This window comes from Trichoderma aggressivum (assembly GCF_033847375.1).
Source record: "Trichoderma aggressivum f. europaeum strain CBS 100526 chromosome Unknown scaffold_016, whole genome shotgun sequence".
Taxonomy (NCBI): domain Eukaryota; kingdom Fungi; phylum Ascomycota; class Sordariomycetes; order Hypocreales; family Hypocreaceae; genus Trichoderma; species Trichoderma aggressivum.
The window spans coordinates 305,109-331,192 of record NW_026946382.1 but is presented as its reverse complement, the minus strand read 5'-3'; the positions used below and the strand labels follow the sequence as shown (position 1 = coordinate 331,192).

At 52.3% G+C, this 26,084-nt stretch overlaps 9 protein-coding genes across 9 annotated transcripts; 5 read left to right on the top strand and 4 right to left on the bottom strand.

Annotated features, from left to right (window-relative positions):
• Positions 1 to 1,436: 1,436 nt before the first annotated feature.
• On the bottom strand, positions 1,437 to 4,929 carry Triagg1_4936 (uncharacterized protein; the record flags this gene model as incomplete). Its single annotated transcript, XM_062899394.1, has 4 exons — positions 1,437 to 1,906; positions 1,965 to 3,600; positions 3,658 to 4,512; positions 4,672 to 4,929. The coding sequence occupies 4 exons, from the start codon at positions 4,927 to 4,929 to the stop codon at positions 1,437 to 1,439; spliced, it is 3,219 nt and encodes a 1,072-aa protein (XP_062756117.1).
• A 3,941-nt stretch (positions 4,930 to 8,870) lies between these two features.
• Triagg1_4935 (transcriptional regulator family: Zinc finger, CCHC-type) lies at positions 8,871 to 9,680 on the bottom strand (the record flags this gene model as incomplete). Its single annotated transcript, XM_062899393.1, has 2 exons — positions 8,871 to 9,218; positions 9,294 to 9,680. 2 exons carry the CDS (start codon positions 9,678 to 9,680, stop codon positions 8,871 to 8,873), a joined length of 735 nt encoding a protein of 244 aa, XP_062756116.1.
• A 373-nt stretch (positions 9,681 to 10,053) lies between these two features.
• Triagg1_4934 (uncharacterized protein) lies at positions 10,054 to 10,662 on the top strand (the record flags this gene model as incomplete). Its single annotated transcript, XM_062899392.1, has 3 exons — positions 10,054 to 10,314; positions 10,371 to 10,538; positions 10,600 to 10,662. 3 exons carry the CDS (start codon positions 10,054 to 10,056, stop codon positions 10,660 to 10,662), a joined length of 492 nt encoding a protein of 163 aa, XP_062756115.1.
• A 451-nt stretch (positions 10,663 to 11,113) lies between these two features.
• Triagg1_4933 (uncharacterized protein) lies at positions 11,114 to 11,979 on the top strand (the record flags this gene model as incomplete). Its single annotated transcript, XM_062899391.1, has 5 exons — positions 11,114 to 11,429; positions 11,529 to 11,619; positions 11,676 to 11,700; positions 11,752 to 11,814; positions 11,875 to 11,979. The coding sequence occupies 5 exons, from the start codon at positions 11,114 to 11,116 to the stop codon at positions 11,977 to 11,979; spliced, it is 600 nt and encodes a 199-aa protein (XP_062756114.1).
• Positions 11,980 to 12,116: 137 nt separating this feature from the next.
• On the bottom strand, positions 12,117 to 12,977 carry Triagg1_4932 (uncharacterized protein; the record flags this gene model as incomplete). Its single annotated transcript, XM_062899390.1, has 1 exon — positions 12,117 to 12,977. One exon carries the CDS (start codon positions 12,975 to 12,977, stop codon positions 12,117 to 12,119), a length of 861 nt encoding a protein of 286 aa, XP_062756113.1.
• Positions 12,978 to 15,028: 2,051 nt separating this feature from the next.
• On the top strand, positions 15,029 to 16,939 carry Triagg1_4931 (uncharacterized protein; the record flags this gene model as incomplete). Its single annotated transcript, XM_062899389.1, has 1 exon — positions 15,029 to 16,939. The coding sequence occupies one exon, from the start codon at positions 15,029 to 15,031 to the stop codon at positions 16,937 to 16,939; it is 1,911 nt and encodes a 636-aa protein (XP_062756112.1).
• A 625-nt stretch (positions 16,940 to 17,564) lies between these two features.
• On the top strand, positions 17,565 to 17,901 carry Triagg1_4930 (uncharacterized protein; the record flags this gene model as incomplete). The annotated part of the gene is made up of 2 exons (XM_062899388.1): positions 17,565 to 17,594; positions 17,656 to 17,901. 2 exons carry the CDS (start codon positions 17,565 to 17,567, stop codon positions 17,899 to 17,901), a joined length of 276 nt encoding a protein of 91 aa, XP_062756111.1.
• A 237-nt stretch (positions 17,902 to 18,138) lies between these two features.
• Positions 18,139 to 18,971, bottom strand: Triagg1_4929 (uncharacterized protein; the record flags this gene model as incomplete). The annotated part of the gene is made up of 3 exons (XM_062899387.1): positions 18,139 to 18,752; positions 18,829 to 18,891; positions 18,959 to 18,971. The coding sequence occupies 3 exons, from the start codon at positions 18,969 to 18,971 to the stop codon at positions 18,139 to 18,141; spliced, it is 690 nt and encodes a 229-aa protein (XP_062756110.1).
• Positions 18,972 to 19,546: 575 nt separating this feature from the next.
• Positions 19,547 to 25,825, top strand: Triagg1_4928 (uncharacterized protein; the record flags this gene model as incomplete). Its single annotated transcript, XM_062899385.1, has 1 exon — positions 19,547 to 25,825. The coding sequence occupies one exon, from the start codon at positions 19,547 to 19,549 to the stop codon at positions 25,823 to 25,825; it is 6,279 nt and encodes a 2,092-aa protein (XP_062756109.1).
• Between the last annotated feature and the right edge of the window lie 259 nt (positions 25,826 to 26,084).

Below are 26,084 nucleotides of genomic sequence, written 5' to 3'. Positions count from 1 at the left end.
TAAGGTGCCCCCTTCCACCAACTCACGAACAAAACAAGAGCCTGAGCACCGAAAAAAAAAAAGAGGGCTGTAATACGTCTGGTGCTTGTGTGCCTGTACTTTTTAGCTGCAGACAGGGCGAGACAAAATCCCCACACTTCGTCCAACAGCCGCCCACCTAAATGACCCTGGCAAGGGTTAAGTGAATTGATTTGATCCATAATCCCATCAGCCGGCATGGCCAGCGCACAGAGCCAGCAGGGCCTGCAATTCTAAACTGCCGTGGCGTGGCGGATATATCACGGCTGGTACATGGATGCTAATGTAGTATGAGTACACGCTCCATCTGGAATCTTTTCAGCTGTCCTCTCGGGATGGTGGCAAACGCTTTCGGAATCTTCTATTGCAGGTCTAAGAGTAATTTCATCATCGAGGAATTAGGCACCGATGGAATTACGAATAGATATAATATCTACAAAGGGACATTGCCGTTGTGGTCGATGACAAGGGGCCTGTCTAATACTGCAAAGTTATTGAAGTAAACATGCGGCCGCCACTCCCAATTACACGCGGCATTCGTGTTATCACAAGACTCCTAGTACCAATAGCTTGAATTGTAGCTGCATCATAAAATCTATACTTTCATGTTACTTTTACCTGACAACACGAGGCTTCTGTAAACTCCCATGGCTACATGTACATGTTTCACTTTGGTACCTACAGGCTACAGGTAGTAATATTTCTAGCGACGCCAACGCCGTGGCGGTTGTTGGCGTCCGCCGGATTCAGGGAGACGGTCGATTGCGCCGGCCCGCAGAGATTTTCATGGACGTCTCAGTGCTAGACACACGGCGTACTCGTGCTTAGCTTAACTAACTGGCTTTGAGCTTGGTCATCAAGCAGCTGAGTGAGATGTCATGAAGACTACCTACATAGAATGACTGCTACACCGTGTCTGAATCATCTGATATGCCCGATACGAGAGTACTTGGTGCCTTTCTGGGATATCCTGACTCTTTGAGAGCCTTGTTACACAAGCAAGAGCACAGTAAAAGTGAGGTGGTCTCAAATGGTGCTTTTCTAGCAATACAAGTTCTCTACAGCAACCTCGTTCGTACAAAAAGTCGAGTCTACCACCTATATAGTTGTCTTTTTACCAATCGAGGCGAGAGCCCAGGTAAACCTGGCAATTGTCCATCTAAGGCATCCTCGGGCAAAACAAGAACTAAAGCAGAAACAACCCCGAAAACCGCCGCTCTTCTTTCTCTTGAAAAAGAAAGAGAGGGAGAGAGGGAGAAAAGCTCTAAAATATGTACTTGCAGTTATGATGCCACTTCCACCTCTCCCCAAGGAAATCCCCTTTGCTTGTGCAGCATCAAACATCTATCAGGTTTCCTTTTCTTTTTTGTTTTGAATAATTGGAAAATCATCGTAATTCATCAAAATGCCGTGGCGTTTCAAAGCTTCGAATCGGCCTCTTCGAACTCAGTGAGCTCCTTGACGGGGCGAGCACCAGAGCTTGCCTGAAGACCGGCCTTGTACTGTCGGCCGTCGGTAATCTCTATGGCTGCATCTATGGCCGCTGCAACATCGCTATCTGTTCCCTCAACCTCAGGAGAGGCCTGAGGTAGTCCAAGCTCCTTGGCCTTGGAAAGCAGAGATGCGCGGTTATCTTCGGAAACTGATTGTTCCGCCTTGAGATGTCCTTCCAACGAGTCGAGGCTCGCTCGGCTCTCTTTGGGGACATCTTCCAGTCCCAGGTTCTTCAGGAGGTCTACAAGCTTCAGATCAAGTTCGTTGGACCCCCGAGCATACAAGTGAACCGAAAGACGGGCCCGGCTGCTGGAAGATGGGCTAAAGTATTTGTCAAAGAAGCTCAGCATGTCAGCCTTCGTAAGCGGCTTCACGTGGGCGGCATCTTCTTGAGCTAGAGAGTTTAATGTTAGTATCTCACGCATATTAACAAGATCAACCATGTCGCTTACCTTGCTCAAAGTCGTAGTATTCGCTAGAAATTTGGGCCCAATGTCTCGAGGTCTCTTGGTCGAGATTACGCAGCTTTTCGAGTCTCTTGATGATCAAACTTCGCTTGTGACCCTCAAATTCACTATCCGTCATTTTCTGGATAGTCTCTCCAAAGCGGACCAAAAATGCCTCGATACGCCTGTCCAGGTAATCGGGAGTCCTCTCGCTCTGGATCAGGAAGCGGAAGCCGCAGGTGGTGGAAAAATTGCGGATGCTGGCGAAGACAATATATCCAAGCTGCTCCTTCGTCCTGAGCTGATCGAATGCGGGCTCGTGCATCATCTGATCAATAAGAAGAGTCTTGGCGCGAAGCACTCGGTCACCCCTGTCGCCCACGTACAGCCACGTTTCAACGCAGTGGTTGACGTTTGCGGGGTCTTTCAGCGTCTTCTTGTAGACGTAGTTTGACCCAGGAGGTAAGATGAGTGAACGAATGATGGGCCACTGAGACTTGGGCAAGATGCGGGCCTTGAGAGTAGACTCAATCATGTCGGTTAGCTTCAGAGCCTCACTCTTGTACATGTTTCCGTGTACGTAGACCTCGACGTGCATCTGGGCCAGCATTTGCTTCTGAAACTGTCGGACGTCATCTGCGGTGACGTCTCGCAGTTCCACGGCAAGCTCCTCCACCAGGTAATCACCTTCTGCGTTGAGCCAGGATGTGTAATCTCCCACTTGCTGATACGAAGATTGAAGTTGCCAATTGTCGTAACCCCGAGTAAGACGTTCCTTGACAATGGCGAAGCGAGCGTCTTTGATGGTGATGTCTCTCAGGGTCGCGGCGACATGCTCGAGAAGAAGGGGAAGCTTGTCGTTGTATCCCGAAATGTCGAGGAACAAGCCTCGAGAATCCATTGACACCGTGTACTCGAGCCCTGCAAGTTCTGCATCGTACGAGTATTCCTCCAATGCATCTCGCACCAACTCCGTAAACAGTCTAGCCTTGACGCTGCTCTGGGCAGAGGCGTAAATGATGGGATTCTTCAGGCTCACAATGACATTTGCCTTGGGAACCCAGAAGGTGTCATCCTTCTTCCACCAGGTGCGAGCCTCTGCGTCGTTTCGCAGAATCCGAGGAGCCAATGCAGGCTCCGACACCTCCTTCTTCTCCACCTCGAGCTTGCTAGGGATGAAATTGTTCTTGTGAGGTAAGTGTAGCTCTGGCAGTCGCTTCTGGCTGGGAGTAGCCATGGCACGCCTCCAATCATCCATCAGATCCGCGGGGATCTGCTCGTATGAATACTCTGTACCATACCACTTCTCCTTCTGGTCCCAAGTGCCCGGGAAAGTGCGTGACACCACGGAAAGACGAAGATTGTCTGGCTGAATCTTGGATAGAACCTGCTCGATGAGCTTTGAGTCGAATGCTCGCAGGCGGCTGTGGGCACTCAATAGCCACTCTCGCGGCAAGGGCTTTTGCATCACAGAACTGACTCTGCTAGTGAACCGGCTGGCAGGAGTCTTTTGTCTAAATTTGAAGTCCACGTCGGCCATACCCTTTTGTTCCTGGAAGATCCATTCTTGAGGGGGGGCTTCGCGAAGGAGAGCAATGTACTGGAAAAAGATGTTGATAATTTGAGGATATACTTTGAGGCCCTGTAGTATCGAGTTGTTAGAGGTTGTCAATCACTTGGAGCACGGACTTGGGCTTACTTCTTCCGTCAATCGGATCTGGACCTCAAAGACACCTGGTGTGCCGGGGCAGATTGGGTAAGCGCCGGCAGATAGGCTATTAGCCCAGCCCTTGTTTTTGATATATGACATGATACTGCCGGGTCCCTCATGGCCAATGAGGTGAGAGCAATATCGACTGGGTTGGGATTCGTACAGGTACTCTTCGTCAATGAAGGGGAAGCAGAGGTTCAGCTCTCTGGTGTCCATGACTGGCTTCGCGAACCATTGAATGCCAATGTCACTTGGTCGGAAAGGGAGCTCGTCTGTCCACCTGTTGGGGGCCAGGTTTTTGTTGGCAATGCCGGAGAAGAACTCGACGGTCCATTTCTGGAGCACATCAAGAGGCTCTCGACCCAAAATGACGAGTTTCATGCGATTGGCAGAGTAGTGCTTGGCATGAAATTCGATGAACTTGTCTCTGACATTGATCCCACTGGCTTCAGGGAGAGTCTTGAGCACCTCTAGATTGCCAGTGGAGAAGTGGCAGTAAGGGTGCTTCGGATTTGACAGAGACTTGTCAAGCTGGTGCAGGCGCCAGGTGTCATTCTGCAGATTCTTCTTGTTCTCCGAGTCGACAGCTTTAAGCTCCCTGTCCAAGGTGCTGGACAAGAAGAGCGGCTCTATAAAGAACTGCGCAAAGCGATCGAGGGCCTCCCGGAGGGGTGAGGGGTTGGTATCTGAAGGGTCTTGGTCGTTGGCCGGCTTGGCCGCGACGTCGAAGTAGTAGTTGGTCGAAGTGGCGGCTGTATACGCGTTGGAACTGCCAGAGTTGGCGGAGAGATACTGGCTGTACTCATTCTCGATGGGGAACTTTTTCGTGCCCATGAACAAGAGCTACGACGGCTCCAGTGTTAGCCCCAAGTGCTGAATCGCAAGAAGCACAATTGGTAGAGTACGGCAATTGCAGTGTAAGAGTGGTAGAGGTAGCAGTAGCAGCGGGGAGAACTCAATCAAGCCCAACAGGAAGCAGGAAGAAGAGGGGGCGCGACTTACATGCTCAACCGCGTGTGCCATGCCCGGCATTCCATCCTCGTCGCTGAAGTTGCCCACATTGACGTCGAGAGCGGCGCTGGCCTTGTCCGTCTCAGGGTCGTGAACCAGCAGAGCCTCGAGCTCGTTTTCCAGCCGCACCACGCGGTAATCGCGGTCGTCCAGCGAGGGTTTCTCCAGGCTGTCGGTCAGGACGACGACGGGCGATTGGCGACTGGGGGCTTGGGCCTCAGCCTTGACCGGCGCCGGCTCATGCTGCATTGCGGGGGTTTGTGTGGTGAGGCGTGCGGATAACGAAGAGTTCCAGTGTCCAGTGTCCAGTGTCCAGTGTCCAATGTCCAGTGCCAAAAGATTAACAGACGATGAGTACTCGTAGGTGCCGACAAGCCTCGGAAAGGAGAGAGAGGATGTTCAGCCCAGGGAACTAAAAGGATCGTATGGCTGGTGGTTTTAGAGGTGGCGGCTGTAGGCTGACTGATCGAGGGCTCCGTTGCGGTGTGAGGCTCGTAGTTTGCTAGTGGGGTGCGCCACCACCAGGTTTAGGTGCCGGACGGTTTCGACAAAAAGAGGATCGGGAAAATCACCGAAATGGAGCTGCCTGCAGGCGGTTAGAGGTTGTGTTTCAGCGGCTGTTTCTAAGGATCGAGATTGGTGGGAAATGCGACGAGAAAAAGAGGGTGATGATGATGGTGGTGAGGAAGAAGAAGAAGAAGAAATGGTGTCGTAGGAGTAATGGCGGCGGCAGCAGCAGCAGCAGGAGAAGAAAGAAGAAGGAAGTAGGAAGTGGGCTGTATGTAGGTAGAAGCGACAAATGTCTTCGGCAAAAGTTGACGAGTACATGTAATCAATCAGTCTTATATAGCGGCAACTGCTTCGATGAGTCCTGCATATAGTACTCTCGTACCGAGGCATTGGTATGGGAAAAGTTGTTATGTTGATTGCGTACTTTGTCAGATGCCTGGAACACGCTGTCCGAAGCGGGCTGCTGAGAACAAAGCCTTTGTTGCTTATTTTGCTTACACGATCTGAGGGTGAAAAGAAGCTCCCTTTCCAAGCTCGTTCCTCAAGGTCCCCCATTGAGGCTGCCATGAGACGGAGGCGGAACAAAGATTATTTATACCTGGAGGATTTACTCCCCTTTGGATCGCCAAGCTAAGTGTGCTACATATGTACATTTCTTTGCGGAAGCTCACCTCATCTGTTGGTCACTCTACATGGTGTTTACAACTTCACACACTGCTGCGCAACTTGCCACGGATTGTCACGAGCAGTAGGGAACAATCGTGTAATCATCATGCGTTCCCTAAAGTGGGCAGCGATGTCTTTGCCGCCTTGGTATTTATTTCCCAGGCAAAGATGCCCGCTCCTCCTTGCTTCCCAGCACGGAGTAGCTGGTCCTAAGATGAAGCCAAGGGAAACTAAAAATGTTGCCATTATGTACAAGGTGGCATTTCTAGACGACAAATCATGGGGCCAGCAGGTCGAGTGCCGCCGTTGTTTGTTGGGACTGTGCTTCGGGATGTGGTGACACAACTGTCATTGGCTCCGCAGGGTCAGTCCCAGTAGTCTATGATGCACCGCAAAGGAGACTGGACGTGAAAAGCCGAAGCTTCTGTGATCCTGTCCTGCAAGGGGTGTGGGGAACAAGATGGCGCTCCCCCGTCTCGTTTCCACCGTCTTGGACGCGGATTCGCAGTGGAGATGTACGAGTATGATTCTCTCCCAAAGCTCCCACTAGACTAGTCGTTCAGTGGTTGGCTTTGTCCTGGTCACAGTCATCCTCGGAGCAGGGATTGCCGTTGGTCTCAGCGTGAATGTGTATCTGACAATTTCCATCTTGGTGATGGGCAAACATTCTGCTCAGACGTCCCACGGCATGATAACAGCGGGGTGGCTGTCCAACCACAGGAGCGTTGAGTACATGTACAGAGACGCCGAGGATTCCCTCGGCAGGTCGCTCACAGCCTCCCCCAAGCACGAGCTCTCGTATGAGTAGGTACGAGTACGGGTATGTCTGCTTGCTCTCCGTGAAGAGGGGCGCGCTAAACACAGAGGTCAGGGTTGCGATCTGATCTGCTTACTTGGGTCAGTGAGCTTAGGCCACGGCCATGCATAAGGCAAAGAGATGGCTATTTGACACGTCAACGATCCTATGGGCTGCGAGGGTGCCACCAGCCCATCAGGGTTGTCGAGCCGAGCCATGGCCATCGCAAGAGGTTCCTTGATCAGCGCGGGTTTCGTCTGTTGTGCCCGCAGCTCCACAGCCAGCGGGCAATGCTTTGGAACGAAGCCGAGTCAAGGGGCTTATGTGCCATATCCACCGGCACTGAGTCTAAGGACTGGAGATTCCGTGACATTTTGATCGTGTGCTCGCTCGCTTCTCAGCTGCGACACAGTAACACCGTCGAGCTTTTGACACACGGGTGACTGAAGCCTGTGCAAGCTAAAGCCGCTCCATTCCTCATTGACACTATTGGCTTCGCCTCCTAGACGAGCGACCTAGCTGGATGCTGCCGTGGTGTCCGAATCCGCTACTCCATGGCTCTTTGGTATATAGCGGGGAAGTGAGAGGAGGATAGTACTAGTATTACTAAATGCTGGCCGTCAGTTGGACCTGGGGTAACCTACCAGGCTCGCGAATGCAATCCGTATGCATGTAATATGTACGTAACCCTCCTGCGGGCGTCTTTGTGGTCCGATTTGACGCTCAAAGTTGGCGACTGCGTACGACAAAGTTGCTAACAGCGTGCTAACCTGGTGGATTCATCCTTCACAAGAGACTGCCAACGAAGGATCGTGGACCCCGCAAATGGCTTTGAAGATCACACATTCGCGCTGCAAAGCGCATCAAGGCCGTATAAGATAGGGTGCTGAGAGTCTCCCTTGTGTGACGGCCTCGCATAAGCCAGGTCCCGTTCGGTGTATCGGCAGTGCTTATCCAGACCTTGTCGCAGAGAGTCGTTTAGTAGGTAGTCTCAAGAAAGCGAAGGGAATGGCCATCTGACATTCCGCATCTCAACCTGAAGTGATACAGCGCAACACTTGTAGCTATCTCTTACTCCCTTCTATTACCATGTCAGATGCTACAAGAAGTTAGCGATAGATAGGTAGTAGCAGATACTAGAAGAAGGTAGCGGTAGCAGCTGGAGCTTAGTGTCACTTAAAGAGTAATAAGCCAATAAGCCATTGATCTTACTATGACCCTTGAGCTGCATGTAGCCGCCGGATTAGTAGCCATTGACTTCCAAAGTGAATTGCCAACATACAGCCATCATCTCTGTAGGCTCGAATTCGGAGACACCAGAACTGGATAGAGTGCGCCATTTGCGATGCGTCAGCTGGGATAAGCAAGAACCGGACTCTTGAGTACATGTAGACTTGCCTTGTTCCCAAGGCTTCACTAAGAGTTCTTCATGTATCCTTGCCGATATGGGAGGCTGTGAGATGTAGTATTTTTTGGCATTTATTCGTAGATACTTAGGCAGTGAATGGTTTAAAAAAAAGCCGTGACCTACAGTAATGGGAGATTTCATTAATTACTCATTGCTCTCGTATTGTGATATGCATGCATGAATGTATGTGATAAGGGAAATGGCGTCTCAACCCCGCGATTGGATCTTGTAAGGATCATGTATTCCACCAAGATTGCATGGGGATTGCGATAGCATGGGAGAAGTGGTGCCCTCTGCAGACCAGCTTCAGCATCATACCCATGTCCGCAGTAGCAATGCCTTCTAGTATAATCAGAATGTGAGATACGGCGTATTAATTAGCTGTGTATCACGTAGGTAGGTCTCTTGATCAGAGCGAAATGAGATGGCATATGTAGGTACATGAGCTTCACTTGTCTATGGATGATTATAATATTATATGATTGTATTTTATTTTGATAAGCAATATGGTTTATGCTATATGGGAGGGAAGCCACCCATGGGTAAATTTGTGTATTGTTCGGCTGCGCATCCATGTGGCGGCATTGTGTATGTTGGACAGACCAGAGCTTCTAAGATGAAGAAATAAATGAAAAAGTGCAAGCAGACTGGAGCAAGCATTTGTCTATGAGCCGTTCGGGTATAAATCAGAGAGGCTCGCCTCTGCATTCATGAAATTTACGTATCCCTTTGAGGATAGAATGTGTATAAGCAATAAATGGGAACACAACCGTTCTCACCAACATGGGGCCAAAAGGGCAGGATTTTTCATCATCTCCTGGAAGCCCCATTGGGGCAGTTGGCTGCTTTGTGCCCGGGCTGTTTGCAGACATAGCAGGTGAATGAAGCTTGGCTGCCAGAGCTACCACCGCCGCCGCCAGCAGATATAGAAGAGATGTTGTTCAATCGAACCTCCTTCTTCTTTCGCTTCTCGCGGAAATCTTTGGCCTTTTTAGATTCATCGCTGAATCGAGGTCTTGACCGCGACTGAGAGCGACTTGAGCTGTCTCCAGTATCTAAACGTCTACTCTTGCGCTTCGGGGCTGAGTCGTCATCGTCGTCTTCATCGTCACTAGATGATTCTTCATCTGGCCGGTCATCTTTGCCAGAGTTTGGTTTCTGCTAAATGTCAGCCAAGGGACAAATTATACTCTAGGCTGTGATGGAGAGGCTTGGACATGCCTGATTCTCGACTTCCTTGGGTTTCCGTGTCGAGGTCCGTCCACTCTGAGGAGCGTCTTCGCCACCAGACTCGTTAGATGAATCGATGTCTCCGTAACCAACATAAACGACATTTAAAGAGGGTTCTGAAGGTCTGCCAGCATTCAATTTATCCAACTTTGTGTTCAAAACCCAATGCGCGCCGGTCGCAGTGTGTTGGGCCAGCGCTGCCTGACGTTTTGCCTCCTGGTCTTCGAGAGCTGCCTTAATAGACGCCTGATCTATCAACGCGCTAACCCGTTCTTCCGCAGCCGTGGTCGCTGAATGTCTGAGCTTTCGTTTTTTGGAGTTCTGGGAGCTGTCGTCTGATTGTGGCGACGAAGATGAAGCCGACGCAACAGCTCGTTGCATGAACTTCATGGTTAGGAGTCTCGAGGAGACTCCTCTGGGTGTTTCTGCGGCCATCTTCGTGAAGAAGCCCTGTGGCGAATGTCTAAACGCCGGCGACCAGTTATGCTTCTTTCTGCTAAGCGAGTCGTGTTGTAGAGAATATGCCTGCGTTGAATATGTTAGGTAGTTTTTCTAAAACGTCCAAGAGCCAAGGGAAAAAAAAAGTTACTGCTGGGAACCTTAGCTTGTCGCGATGCGTGCGCCTGCAGCACGCAGCTGCCGATCTCGGACAATATTTGTTCCGGAGCTCGTTCAACCCACCTCCAGATCCAACCTCAACTCCAGGCAATTGCTGCTCGACTTCGAGTCCGGATCACACAATCTCATCGTAAACGTCGCAGCCATGGCCTCGTCCCAATTGCGAGCGGTGCAAGCGCTGACGCGCAACCTGCGCGCACCGAGCCGATCATTTGCCACCTCTGCCCGCCGACTCGAGGCATCTGCGCCTGTTACTGGCACGAGCGAAACGGCCGCTGTCCTTGAGACCGATTCGAAAGCCATAAGCCAGGCCCCCAACCGTGGTGCTATCTGGTCTCGAAGCCAGAAGCCTCGATCAACGGCCATGACCGGTCCTCGATTCGAACAGACCGACTTCTCCCTTCAGGTACAAACGTCGAGTGGTATTTGCTGTGTGAGACCGGAGTATTGATGTGATGGCAGCCTCAACCCTATTCAGCTATGGAATTGGTGCACAAGGTGCCCGTTACATGGACTCACAACAAGATTGTATCGTGCGATGGCGGCGGCGGCCCTGCCGGCCACCCCAGGATCTTCATCAACACCGACAAGCCCGAAATTGCCTCCTGCAACTACTGCGGCACCCCCTTCGTACGCCTGACTGCTCGATATAAATCAATGGGACACTGGGGAAAAGCTAACACGCAAATAGGCCAACGAGCACCACCGAAAACACCTCGAATCCCTACCCGAGACTTCCTACCCCCTAAAATAGACTACTTCAGCAAGGCGGGAATCTGGGTTATTGAGCTGCTAGGCATAGATTGGCCTTGGGTCGGTTCACAAGTTATTTTGTACTAGTCATGAAGAGTTTAAATAAAGAAAAATAAAAAGCCATCACATTGTACATAAAACAAGGGGTTGTAAAGTTGCTCTACACTCTGGGTCTGATGTCGTGTAATGGATTGTGTGAGCTGCAATGCATACAATTGCAGTGATGCTTATTTAGGCTTGCCGCTCCCATTTCGCCATTGAGCTAATACGAATTACTGCAATATTTTCCTTAATACAATTACCACTTGAAGATGCAACACCAAGCGATGTCACAAAGTTCTGTTCCAGTTTCTGTACTTTGTACACACACTCACCCAAAAACCACTAACCCCACTAAAGCGGCGAGGTTGCAGCTTCAAAGTCTCCACCTCACACATCATCGAAGCCACAGAATGCCTCAGCATCTCAACGACCTCACCACTATTTTCCTCGTTTTACTGTTTATGATATCTTTGTTTCCTAACGCATTTCACTATCTTTGGACTCTTCCTCTCGGCTACATCTTCTTCACCCCGCCCACACCTTCAGATTCCATCGCCACCATGACCTGGTTCCAGAAGCAAATCGCACTGCCGGCCAAGTCGCGCGGCTCGTATCTCATCACGGATCAGATTGTTTCCGCGCTGCCTGAGATTCAGGAATACAAAGTTGGCTTGTTGAATCTATTTGTTCAGCATACGAGCTGTGCTCTTAGCTTAAATGAGAACTGTGTGTTCTTTCCTTCAGTTCCTTTTCTTTTTTTCCAGTTCTATATCTGTCTGAAAGGTAAAGCTTTCGCATGCAAAGTCTGACATGTTGGACTCTTAGGGGATGAGGATGTTAGAGCAGACATGAGTGACGCTCTTGATCGTATTGCGCCAGAAGCTGGTGTCAAGGGAGAGGCATTGTATCGCCATGAGTAAGTAGCATCGGTATTGGCTTCATGAGATTTTGCACTAATACCATCTCCAACAGTGCTGAAGGCCCCGACGACATGCCGGTGAGTTTCAGCCATAAATAGATAACAAGTCAGAGATCTAACCTCGCATAGGCTCACATCAAATCAGCACTCATCGGCGCCAGTGTCACTATACCAATCAAGGACGGCAGACTCGTGAGTCGACAAAGCTCCGCCTTCGTTTTCTGTAGCATGCCCAACTAACATTCTTACAAGGCCACTGGAACATGGCAGGGAATCTGGTACCTGGAGTTTAGGACAAGCAAACATCGCCGGAACATAATAGCAACCATTCAGGGAGACAAGGGAGAAAAGGCATAAAAAAGAGTTCTATGACATTGAGTCGGAGGTCTGCATGGAAATAGACAGCCAGTAGTCTTTGAAGATTGCACACATTCATTTTACCTATACGCCAAACACCATCGCCATGTTTTTTTCCAATATATCAGTCACCTTAATCAATGTGTTCCATTTTCCTCAACCATATCCGTATCGTCGCCAGCCAAGACCTTGGGCTTGGGCACATATCCATCGGGGGCGCCTGCGCCGGGGGTTGCGGCAACAACATCTCCATTCTCATCGACGAACTCAAAGTTGTATCGGCTGAGAAGGTGTGGGATGGCAGACAGCTGCGGTCCGTATCTAGCGGTGTTGTCGTAGAGTTCGAATAAGGGGACGGCGAGAAGCTTCATGTTCTTGGGCACGCTGAGCACCTCTTTGCAAAGGGGGGAGGACGAAGTTAACATGTGCGACAACCTGCTCGGAGATGGAAGGAACCTACTGCTCTTGGGTAGCTGAATAAAGTAAAACTTCTTGCACTCCTTGGGCCGTGTAACGTGCGCAGGGATGAACGGATACATGAAGGTCTCAAAGTTTGGTCTCCAAAACTGCGCCAGACACTCGCCAACCTCCCAGTCGCCGGCCTCCTCGCCTTCGCCCAATCGGCCCACCGGCGCAAGCCTTTCATCCAGTCGAGCTTTGAATCCTTCAACCTCGTCGTCCTCCGGCCGCAGGTAGTCTCCAGGGAGCTTGAAGAACGCGTTGGCGATCTGCAGCATCAAGATATGGGGGTGGTTGTGCTCGTGACACACCAGGATGCCTTCACAGGTGCGGCGCATGCCATGTTCACTAAAGTGCTCTTCTAGGCGCTTCAGGCGGGCAATGACAGACGGATCCTCCTCAGGCTGTGTCTCCTTGACACCGAATGTGTAGTTGGATAGCGGATACAGCGTTACCTTCTCGGGCTGTTTGGCATTGAACGGCAGCGGGATGATGGGTGGAGACCCCGACTGGAGGGCCGAGGTTGGAATGGTTGACATGCTGGGGATGTAGTCGCAATGGAGTGGAGGAGTGTGAAGCAATCCCGCGTCCGTCGGATTCCCTGCTCGATGGGATTCGGTCAAAAGTTGCTGATGGCCAAAGGGGACATTTGCGAGAGCGAGCACGCGCAGCCGGCACGCTCCACCACAACCTGAGCGAGGCTATGGGCAGAATTTCGGAACCTTGTCAGGGTTGTCCAAAATAGGGAAAGCGGTGTGAGCTATCGGCGAGCAGGTTGAGCACCAGCCACGACGCCCCCGGAGCTGTAGACGAGGCATTGTCATCCGTGAATGTGCCAGCTGCTGTGTGCTATCAAGCACTCAACTCTGTATTTCTAGTCATTACAGGGCATTCAGAGGCCTAGGGGGCAATGACCATGATGTATTTCAGCACCTGAAGCGTTGACGGAGCTGCCGAGGACGATCGGCATTGAACCCACAGGGGTTTCTCAGGTACAACGATCGCCGGCCCTCAGCCACAAAGCGACACCTCGACCTCGAGTCCAGATGCGTGAGGGCCGAGTAGATAAATCCCACCATTGTTGCATTCGTTCACATGTTTACCGCTCGACACTGTAAACACTGAGTGAAGATTCTTGCTATTATTCGATTTATCCAGGAACATGCCGTGTCTACTCCGTAACCCTAATGCTCATTCCTCAAAGCTGATGGCGCAAAGTGACACCACCGCACTTGTCCAGGACGTCAGATTGGTCCGGAAGCGGCAGAACAATGCACACACCATGTGCCAGCTAAGTTGCATCGAGCATGAGACACTAGGTAGTTAGCAATATTCCATTGAACGGATACGCACATATCCGGCCCAGAGCATCAACGAGCCCTGAGCAGCCCTCGCCGGCTTCAGTTATCAAGTCTGGTGTCGTAGCCTACGCTCATGGAGTGATGTCTACGAGTACGGCTTAGGTATGAGCAATTTGGTTCAAACGCCGGGCATGTGGCACACAAAGACACAAGGCCTGTCTTGTGCGCACCCAAGGGGCTCCGCAAGGCAGCCAAGCAAGCACCGCAGACACACCGGCCTGGCTGTATGACTGTACAAAAGCTCCAGGGCTGTCCGCGTGCTGCCGGATAGAGGAGAGATGAGAGATGAGGGGTTGCCCGCCTCACCGAACCAACAGGGGGAGATCTGCAGCATGATGCATGAGCAGCACCCTAACCCCCTCTGTATCCCACGCTTTGCCCACGCTTGCCCACGCTCCTCAGGCCTTGTTGGGGGGCACGGAGGGCTTGGCTCAGGCCTCTCTGATGGTCTGGAAGCAGCCTGGAATATCCGGGGTCCGAAATGGTGGTCTGCCTCATCCAGACATGCCGGTCCAAAGCCGTGGAAGAGTTCAAAGGTTACCAAAAACCAAGGCTTTTCCCTTCCACCGCAGATGGCGGGCACCAGCAGGCGGCATTGCTGATTTGCTGCTGCTTTACTCCGTAGGTGCCTATCTATTGCTACCATGACAGGACAGGCAAACAATCGGCGTGGTTGGTGCCATGGCTTGACGATATCCGATTGAATTGCCAACCTAATATCTGCCTAGCGTAAGCCCCCCTCAAGGCAACGGATCAAAACGCCCAACGTCGCCCAGCTTTCTCGGAGGCCAAACCTTGCAGACAGTGTCGATTACCGTAAGACGAGGCTTTTGGTCATATCCTACCTTAGTAGGTAGACAGGGCTTGGAGAAGAAATCTCGAGATGCACTATGGGAAGAAACAACGAGAATACTAGTAGTAGAAGCTCTTTCTTTGCGTGGATAGACAGGGTTACGGGCAGGTCGGAGGGTGGGGGAAAAGAGGCCGCGCTATGTAAATGCCCATACATGTAGTTAACCCACTTGTTCGCTGCCCAGATCTACATGCACCTGGCCGTGCTTTTCAATCTCGTCTCCAACGAGGGAACTCAAACCGATTCTTGTTCTGGCCAGTGCATAGAGTTTGTCGGCTCCAAACCAGCGGCCGCCTTTGATCCCCGCCCTGCCTAGCGTCATGCGCAGATCAAGGCCATTGACACGCTCCAGTCCGCTTGCAGCCTCTTGTTAGCCATGGAGGCGACGTTGCTCAGCAGCCTCCACACCAAGCTGGATGACTTGGAGGGCAAGATGCTTGCCTACCGCTACGACCTGGTCTCCGACTTCCAGCGCTACTACCACGACCTCCTCACCGGCGTCAACCCCAGCGTCGCAACCAGCATCCAGCAGGCCATTTCGCCGTCCTTTGCCAACTACCCGACACTCCGCCCAGAGCTGGAACCCGAGCTGGAGGCCACTGCCGCTGACTCACAACCACCTGACCCGGCTTCATTCCAACAGCCTCCGGCGCCCGAGCCTGAGGTTGCTGCTGCTCGTATCGAGGCTCCCAATAGCGGTAGCAGCTCGCGCGAGCGGGAGACGGAGTTGCAGGGTCTCTTTACGCCAAGCTACCTGCCCCTGCTGGACAGCTCCCCTCCATACGATCGCAGACCTGTTGCCACCTCGACCGTCGCCTCAACGGGCACGACAACCTCGACACAGACGACGGCGCTCGCCTTCCCATTGCTGCCTGTAATGGCACCACCAGATGCCGACAATGGCACTGCCACGGATCTTGGTATCACCGTGGGTGGTGGCCTTGCAATCACAGGCAACAGCGAGACTCCGGCAGACGCTCAGGCTCCAGCCGAGGCGCACCGCCTCGTCAGGACCACCACCGAGGAGTCAACCTCGTCCGTCAACTCGGATAAGAGCGACTCCAAGACTAGACGAAGTGCTCTGCGACGTTCGTCCAGTATATCAAAACCTCCCCAGAGCCCAAGGCGAGTCCGGTTCGAGTTCATGGGTGCAGAAGTGCTGCCTACGTCATCGCCCCAGCAGGTCGAATTCATTACTCCCGCCGTATCGGAACTCGCACTGGAAGACGAGCCAATTGCCTCCGACATGATATTAGGCGACGACATTGACGAGTGGGAGCCCCCAGTTCGGAAGAGCTCTTCTACCGAGGCGCTGAGAGCTTTGTCTAGGGCGCCGGCCGAGGAGGGTACTGTTTGGACCGTCGTCAATCCCGACTCGGACAGGCTCAAGTCTGAGCAAGACGGTACGAGTACGCCAACCCCGGGGAGGCCCGGCTCCATCGAGCAGTCCACATCTACAGCGAATTATTCAAGAGCAGATACTCCTTCAGTGAGAGTTGTGCGCGGCGATAATGCAGCATCCATCGTGTCCAATGACGTCAACAATCGCGGATCAGAAAACGGCAAGGATGCGGATGACTCTTCAGACGACGAGGACGAATATCTCGCCATGGGCAGGCGCAAGACTTCTGCCACCCAGAAGCCTGCTTCAGTTTCAGTGGCTCAATTGCCGGCAGCAAGAGTGAGCAATGGACTCACAGCTGCGGCGTCTACTAGCGACTCCAGCAACCCCAAGGAGAGCAGAACCCCAGCGGCTGTGGAAGATGAAAGCGTGGACGATTATGGCGACGATGACGATATGTTTGAGTTCGAACCTGGCGGTCTAAGTGCTCCACCAAAACCCCGTGAAAGGCCGCCTCTACCGCCAGACGAGGAAGAGTCTTCCGACGACGAATCTCAGGACGACGTGCCGAATATGGATCGACCTAGCCAACCAACCCTCTATTCAACATCACCGGCAGTCTCCATTGCGCGGCCCAGGCCAGAGAATGCCATGTCCACCGTGTCTAGATTTCAACCTGGGTCTCTTGGATCATACAAAGGCCGTCCCGTCATCATGCCCGTTGTTCGCAACCCAGAGGTGCATGCGAGGGCGGCTTCGTTGGGCCAATTTAATACTTTTGTGGGCGGCCTAGACGGTCGAAGCGGAATGGATGAGGGAGACCTCAGCAGCTTCCGTGCTAGTGTTGTCCAGCCTGGCTTTACAGGGACGCCTCGGAGTTTCACCGAGCGTTTCATGATGGAGGAAGCACAGGCAGAAAGGGAAAGGAATGGAGCCGCGCAGTGATGCGCTTCTTGGTATACGGAACTTACTGGCGTCTTTGTCTCCGGGGGAGGGTTGGGTCTCCTATCTCAGCTTACCATAAAGCTTTGTGGGTACGGGTTTTGGATTCTAAGGAACTGGAAATCTCGACGGCGTTGTACTTTTGCGAGGATTCATGTGGTTTTGTTTTTGTTCATGAGAGAATGAGCACGGTTGGGGATGGCCTCCTGTCCAGGCGACGTTATATTATAAACATCATTCACCAAACACGCATTTTTTGTTCGTGGGCGATCAAAAGTGTATACGCATAGTCATAGTCTGGATAAGCCCTAGTACACACATAGGGGATTTTTTACTGTAATATTGTTTCCTGATTGATGTGATGCTTAATAAAGGCGGCCATGTAACAGCAATAACCAGCTCCCGGGTCAGATCTACCATCAGCTGATTCTTGTAGACAATGGGTGGTGTGAGGTGTGGGGGTTCGAGTTGGCGGGGTTGAACAGCTACCGCTATATCGAGGTTATGGTGTAAATGCATCTAGGCGAAACTTCTCGTCATCCAACAGCATCTACGGTAGTTTTCGAGATTGACGTTTCCACGCATTGACCAGCCAGTTTCTCGACAAAATAGCAATCTCTTCTTCAACATGGGTGGCCTAAATCTCGAAGTCTTCAAGGTAGGCTTCCTTGCCGCCAGCAATGACGACGATTGCCTGACTCTCGCTCACTCCGGAACAGTTCGGTACCTACCTGCTTTTCCCCATCGGGATCATGTACTATTTCGGAACGAACTTGGATAATCGCTTCACTGTGAACGACTTCTGGCCGAAGCCCGAGGAATGCAACAAGCTGCCCCAGGATAGAGAGGAAGTCAAGGCGGAGTACGAGAGAATTGTGGCGCGACAGAAGTTGCGACAGGCTCTCTTGGAGGAGAAGCAGCGACAGCAGGCCCAGCAGGCCCAGAGGAACGAGAGCAGCTCGTAATGGTGCTTCAATATTGTCTTTAAATTCAACGACGAGGCGACTTGCGATCAAATGAGGAGGGAACCGATTGTATTATATCAAATTTGTGTGGATGGGCGCTATTGGCGACAACAGGACAAAATGCATGATTGGCGTTCAGGCTGAAAGAAATGGGGAGGGATTAAGAAAGGAAAAATTCAACTCTAATAGCTTGGGGGTGATTTTTGTACAGTATACGACTTGTGTTTATGTTGTGGTTTATATATCAATGTGCCTCTCCAGCTTGTCCCATTCGTCGTCCGCGATGGTGCCTTGGCGAATGTTGGCAAAGAGTGCTCTGACTTCGGTATATTCCCTAAGGCCGGAAAGCAAAGTATTCAAGCTCTCCACCAACTCAGCCGAGTCGACGTCGGCCTTGGTGTCTTCGTTCGCAGCCCACATGATCTCGGACTCGACAACCTCGAGCTCAAACCGCTTGGAAATGGCCTCGGTGATGGCCATGAGCTTGGATGGCTCCGTCCAAATCAGGTACCCGCCATCAGGGTGCTCTTCGACATCCTCGGTACCGTCGTGCTCGATCGCCTCCTCTAGTACGTCTGTTAGAGACGGGCCACCATCCCTAGGTTTGAACACCGCACGCCCGCGTCTCGAGAAATAAAAGGCTGTTGATCCCACGAGACCACCAGCCTTTTTGACTACAAACTTGAGGTCGTGTAAGCTGCGTGTTTTGTTATCCGTCTCAATATCAGCAACCAGAGCAATATTGGGCGGCATGAGAATCTCCATGGTCATAGGCTCAAGCTGTGCGCCGGTTGCAGAGCGGCCCTGGCCTCGTGCAATGGCCCCTTCGATCAATGACTTTGGGACGCTTGCTAATTTACGAATTAGATGAACACCCTTTTTTTTGTGTCTGCGTAGGGAGAGCAACGAGCTATAAGTCGTCCATACCTTTTGTCGCTGCTGCAACTGCGTTTGCTAGCTGTGGATTGAACCTGACATCCTCACCATACACTTTTCATGTCAAATGTCAGATGGGAGCCGTCTAGGAGCTTGTGAGAGGAACTTTGGCATCACTCACTTTTTGAGTACATTGTGATGAGCTTTGTAAATGAAACCCGCTCAGTCATCTTCTTTTTGTCCGTCACCGCCTTGATGTGCTTCGTTTTGGACCATTTGTTATGTCCGGCGTACTGAGACGCCGTTGCTCCAAATGACCTTGAACATGACGGGCATAAAACACTGCCGGGAGACAGAAGAGACTTCCTCACAAACGAGAATGGCCTTGCAGGGTTCATTATAACGCCTCCCAGTAATAAGCAACGAGACTAAAATCCGCCCAGCCGCTTCAAAGCCTCACAATCTCTTTTTTTTGTCTTCTTCGAGGCTTCAATTTAAGGCATTCAATATGACATGTTCTTGGAATCCGCCGGGTTAATAATCTTCCCTGAAGCTTGGGGCGGAAGGCTGCCCATCCAGGGCCACAGCGGCCTGCTGATTGGCCATTGCACCACCGCTAGTGTCGATGCCCATCATCATACTTGGATAGCTGGCCGTCCCCTTATCAAAGACATCATTACGAAGACGAGACGAGGCGAGAACTAGACGAGGCGATATAGAAAAATTACACGACCAGACGGGGCCCCTCTGACGACGCCGGATTCCCACCATGTCGTCGAGCCAGGAGCCCGAAGCTCTCAGTGCGAGCGGGCAGACCAGCACCGCCGTCGATCCTGCCACTGCCAACCCCGAGCTTGATCTCCCCAAGCTTCAAGCACTGCCCGCTGAGCAGCAGGATCTCTTCCTGCTCACCTTTGTCTCGGGGCTGAGGAAGCACGTATTGGGGCTTTCGGCGGACGACTGCACAGCCCAGCAGTTCTATCTTAAGCGCGAGATATTCCAGATCATCAACCTCTCCGCCCCGCAGCCGTCCCGAGTCATCAGAAACAACCTGGGAGCTTGCCTGGCGCACATTTTCGGCAAGGGCGACAGGAAGCTGCTGTTCGAAACGATCAACGACCTTATTGCGATAGCGGCCGGAGGAAAAACAAAGTCGGATGGCGAGACGCGCGCAAAGCATGCGGCCGTCAGTTGCCTGGGCGATGTGTTTGCCTCTGCTGGAGACAGCGCCATTGGGCTGCACCAGCTGGCATGCACGACGCTGCTGAAGCTGCTCAAGTCGGCCTCGAGCAACGCAGGAATCAGGGCGGTGGTGTTTACCGCCTTGGAGAAGATTGTCATCATGGTCGAGGGGTCCATGGATGAATACATCTCGAGGGATGTTTGGAAGCAGGCGAGGAGCCATGCCGCAGGTGACAAGGGAACTCTCGTTGTTGCGTCTGCGTGCCGATGCCTCAAAGCTCTGGTGAAACACACCACATACTTTAAGAATTCCACTGATTTCGACAAGCTGGAGACGGCAATGTTCAAGGCCGCCGATTCATCATCCGTAAAGGTTCGGAACGCCATGGCCAGCTGCTTCGCCGAGGCTCTGGTTCAAGGATATTCAGAGTCCAACGTCACAGAAGCCGCTGCGAAGAATAAAAAGATCAAGACGAAACTGAAGCGAGCATCCACGCACCCTGGCATCGCAGGAGATGACGACGAGATCCCCTCCCGCTCGTCGAGCCCGGCTCCTGGCGCAAGGCGAAGCCAAGACCTTACTCTATCATTTCATGATATCTTGAAGATCTTGGCCGGCCACTATGTCAAGGCTGCAACGACGAACAAAACTCGTGCGGCGATTGGAGTGTGCTACGGCAAACTCTTCCGACGGCTCGGCGAGAAGACGATACAGGCCAATTATCTGAGTATAGTGGAGAGCCTGTCCGTCGATGTTCTCGGCCACACAACCATCAGCAACAACCGCTACCGCTTGTTGATATCCAGGAAGATTGTGGATGTCATCATTCAGGATGTAATTGGGCGCAAGATTCTGGGCGAGTCTGGCCAGACATCTGCGGCGGAATCTTTGATCAGCGGCGTCCTGAAGAATTACCCCCAGGCCTTGGCTGAAAGACCAGAGCCCCAAAAGCACACCCTCATCACTGCTCTGAATGCAGTCGCATCATTGATCAAGTCTCTTGGTTCCGCCGCAAACACTTTTGCAGAGGCTTGCCGAGACGGGCTTCTGCAAGTTCTCCAGCACCCGAGCTATTCGGTGCAAGTATTTGCGTCGCATTGCATGAAGACATTTGTTCTTGCATGCCCTCAGCAGCTGTTGCCCTGCCTCTCGGTCTGCATGAACAGCCTCAGCCGAGAATTAACTCTACTAGGAACGGGGCGCAACTCTCCCAGGCGGTGCATTGGATTCGCACATGGACTGGCTGCCACTCTAAGCGCCAGCCCTTCTCGTCCATTACACGGCTCTCTCGATGTCAACAGCCGAGTCTTGACAATGGCAACGAATCTGCTTAAATCTAGTAGCCAGTCAGAGCTTCGAGTTTCGAGCACGCAAATTCAAGTGGCTTGGATTCTCATTGGCGGCCTCATGTCTTTGGGTCCAAACTTTGTCAAGATTCATCTGTCCCAGCTGCTCTTGCTCTGGAAGAATGCACTGCCAAAGCCCCTGGCCAAGGACAATACTTCAGCCAGGAGTCTTCTTGAAGCGTCATTCCTCACACACGTGAGAGAATGCGCTCTGGGATCCATTCTGTCTTTCCTCCAGTTCAACAATCGGCTCCTCACGGTTGATGTCTCCAAACGTATTGCGGCCATGCTCCAAAGCACAACAGCCTTCTTAAAGACGCTACCAACGAAGAAAATAACCGAGGACATCTCTCAGAGGCTAACCCCTGCTCTCCAGCTACAGGATCTGGACAGAATGGTACAGCGCAGAGTTTTGCAGTGCTATATCAAACTAGTCAACCTGAGCCCAGCTGGAGGCAGCGAGGCGCTCTTGCAGTCAAATCTCCTGACTCTTGCGATATCTCTCTTTGCAGACCCCGACAACTATACGCCCAACTCACTGAGCGCGTCGATAGCGAATGCTGCCGGCACCTTTGAGTCTATTTGGGACGTTGGTGATAACACAGGCTTTGGCATCACCGGCCTTGTGTCTGGGTTCAATGTCAAGCCGCTCCCTGGCCAAAATGAGAACGCCATACAGGAGGATAAGATTCAAAAGAGTGATTCGGAGGCTTTCATTCATGGCCTCCTGCAATCGCCAGTCTGCGGCAGTCTAGAGCACGATGCTTCTATGCTGTACATTGGCGGTATCGATGACGGCACGACGGACCCTGATCCTCCAGCTACCGAAGTCATCAACAACGCCATTCAGCTGTTTGCTTTCGCATTTCCGCTAACCCCGGCCAAGGTTCAGGAAAGCATTCTCGAGCAGATAAGGACGTTTGCGTCTGCAGGCTCTCTTCAACGAGACCTGGGCCGCAAAGCAGCCATCAACGCCAACCTTGCAACAGCAGTTCTCTGCACACTGAGAGTTGCCGTAAAGGAAACTGGCTCCCCGTCCGGAGATGTTGGCAATATCGCCGTTGAACGATTATTGCAGGATATCGTTAGAGATTTCGTCCTCGACCCTGATCAATACGTCCGCAGCCTCGGCTATGCGGCCGTTGCAAGGCTATGCAATGTGTATGGTAACGCGTTTACAAACCAGGAAATCAAATACCTTGTTGACACCATTGTTGGAAATCGAGAGCCCAGCGCTAGAGCAGGCTGCGCAATGGCTCTGGGTGCCATCCAAACCAAGGTAGGCGGAATGGCGGCTGGCTATCACTTGAAGACAATACTGGGCATATTGATGTCACTCTGCAACGACCCTCACCCGGTAGTTCATTATTGGGCTCTTGAGGCATTATCTCTGGCCTCGGATGCTGCTGGATTGAGCTTTGCCACCTATGTGCCGAGCACCCTGGGAATGCTTGCTCAGCTCTATGTTTCGGAGACGCATCATGCTGAAATATCGTCGGCCATTACGATGAACTTTGAAATGGAGCTCTCAACTACAGCCGCTATTGCACGATGCGTAGATTCGCTCATCAACGTGCTCGGCCCTGATCTTCAAGATGCCAACAAATCGCGAGAGCTCATCTTTACGCTGGTTGGGCAGTTCCAGGAAGAACAGGACATCTTCGTTGAAGGAGCCGCGTTGGGCTGCTTGGAGCATCTATCCTTGTACGCCCCTGGGCAGATGCATTTTGGGGACTACGTCAAAGTGCTGCAGAAGTATCTCTCATCCGAGCACGCAACCCTACGAGACATGGCTGTGGATGGATTGTACAACATCATGAAACGAGAACCTAGAGACGTTCTACGAGAAGCAGAGAAAGGATTCGAGGACCGACTTTGGCTGGTGCTGGATACCGACCCATCTCATGACGGCATCCGAAATATCATCCGAAACTGGCTACATCAGACAGCTCTGAGCGAGACCTCTTCATGGCTTCAGCGCTTCCAGGCTGTTTTGAAAATGACGAGAGCCAAGCCAGAGGAAGAGAAGATTGCGAATAGGTCTACGACAGGCGGGCTGCCTGATTTACGAGATGAAGAAGCCGCAGGGTTTGCCGCCGCTTCGACAGGTGCAAAGGAAGACAAGGCTGAGACAGCAGCGGAGGCAGAGCCTCTGCGCTGGCAAGTAACTACGTTTGCCATGAGCTGTATCCACGACATATTTGCCATTATCGCCAAGGATGTGGCAGCAAATGGCGAGTCCAAAGCTCAGCTTGCACTGCAAAACAAGATTGCGGATGTCGTGCGCATGGCTTTTTCTGCGTCGACATCGGGCGTCTTGGAGCTGCGTATCTGGGGTCTCAAGATTATCGGCACAGTCCTCAAGATGTTTGGCAAGACACCAGACCCAGACTTCGAAGAAGCGATGCTGCTAGAACAGTACCAAGCCCAAATCAGCTCCGCCCTGACACCGGCATTTGCGGCGGATTCATCTCCCGAGTTGGCCTCGGAGGCTGTCAACGTCTGCGCAAGCTTCATCTCCATAGGCATAGTCACCGACGTCGACCGGATGGGCCGCATCCTAAAGACACTTGTGAATGCTCTGGAGAACTTCTCGAGTGACAATGAAAACGCGGGTATTGGTGACTTGAAGGGTCTCAGTTCTAATGCTCAGGTTATGGTCAAAATCTCGGTATTCTCGGCTTGGGCAGAGCTGCAAGTGGCCAGCACCGAACAGAGATATCTACTAGACGTTCTCAAGCCGCACATTGGCAAGCTGACGCCCCTCTGGCTGGAGGCGCTCCGAGAATTTGCTCGTCTCCGGTTTGAGCCGGATATTTCAATGACACTGGGACCACCGTCTCTGTCGGGCAGTCTAGACACGATCTACGCAGCGTTGAATCGCGAGACGTTGCTTCGCTTCTACCAAGACGCATGGCTCAAGCTAGTGGATGCAATTGCAAGTCTGATTGAACAAGATAGCGCATTTGTCTTTGATGCCCTGGACGGCAAAGAGTTAAGCGAGACATCCACCAACAGACAGACAAAAGTACCGGGCATCAACTACCGAGACGAGCCGGTGGCATTCTTCTTTGTGCTCTTCGGCCTCGCGTTCGAGGCCTTGGCCACCCGGCCCGGGCAAGACAACTCGCTGGCTACACAGGAGCAAATGCTGGCCATTCTCCAGGCCCTCAAGAAGATACTACACCCTAGCGTCACTGGCCACGCAATCTACCGGCCTGACGTATTCTCCGAGACAATGGATCTCCTCGACCGTCTTGTGCTGACGGAAGGCCTGGATGTCCAGAGCGTTATTGTCGAGGTTGCCAGAGATTTGTGTGTCACGCACCCTTCTGCTCGAAGACAGTCGGATGACGACGGCGATCTCTCCGAGGACATTGACCAATTATTCGAACTGACGAGAATCATCGTCCTCGTCTTGTCTGGCATCTTGCCGGGTCTGTCTGAGGGCAACGCGCCGGCACGACACCAGATGAACGGGGAGGCCATTATGCTGATTAGCACCGCGCTCAACGCCATCGTAGATGCCGCTGAGGTGTTCCCCTCAATCATCAAGACGGACCTACACGCGTGCATAATTCACATTTTCGCCACGATCCTCGCCACGCCCGGCTGCCAGGAACTCATTGTGCCACAATCGCTTGCCATACTGAAGCGATTCGTCGCCAGCATGTCCAGGTCGAGGAGAGACTCGGCCGAAGGGCCTTCGGCCACCGACATCCAGCTGCAAGGTTGTCTCCGGCGCTTCCTGTCCATCTACCTCAACGCGCAAAAGCGGGAGGCGCCGACTTCCCTGACGTCTGTAAAGAACAGCCTGCTAGCCACCACAATTCTCCTTACAAGTGGCACGAATCAACTGCCTGCCACTGAACCCCTTGTCGCACGCTATCTAGATGAGGTCGTAGACTGCCTCACAGATCGAATGGTATGTTTTATCCAACCCCGCCCAAAACTCTACTCCTCCTCCCTCACGCTCTCACCAACCCCCAGCCCTCACTCTCACTACGCTTTACTAACCCCCCCTTGTTTTTGTTTCAAGACGGCCAAAATAGCAGCCAATTGCATACGATCACTACTGCTGCAAGGGGCGCCTTCTGCAGCAGATGTCAGCATCGCCCGCTATCTCTTCCCACGACTCTTGGCCTTTGTGACGAATGCGGAGCCTGAGGATCCTGAGCGAACTCGATCACTCGTCAGTCACACTCTGTGCTTGTACGTAAGGTCGGTAAAGCCTGATCGTGTCACTGCCGCCATGTCATTGATCATTCCGGCTCTCATGGCCAGAGCTACGGGAGAGGGCGAGGAGGTTTATGCAGAGACAAGCACACGCCTCCTGGAGCTGGCAGCTGTGGACCAAGGGGCGTTTAGAGCCATTGTCGGCGGCCTGAGCAGTGGTCAGCGGGCATTCCTCGAGGAAGTGATCCGATCGGGTCGGCCAGCGGCCGGAGCTGTTGACAAGTCGCTTTCAAGCGAGGCTTCACAGCCAACCATTACACTGAAGATGAATTTTGGCGGCTAGATGGAGAAGCGTCGTGGCCAGGGATGCCACTCCCAATCAGCCCCTCGGCTGGTGCAAAATGGGACACGCGGGAGAAGGGGAAATTGGGTTTAGGAAAAGGATTGAAATTTGCCCGCTTCATGCAGGCGCTCGTTGGCAATGGAACGGTACGTGAGCCGGGCGGGGGCATGCTGGAGTTTTGTAATGGTTTATTACGCCGGATGGATACATGTCATGTAGACGCATGGTGATGGCGATGAAGGTGATGATGATGATGAAA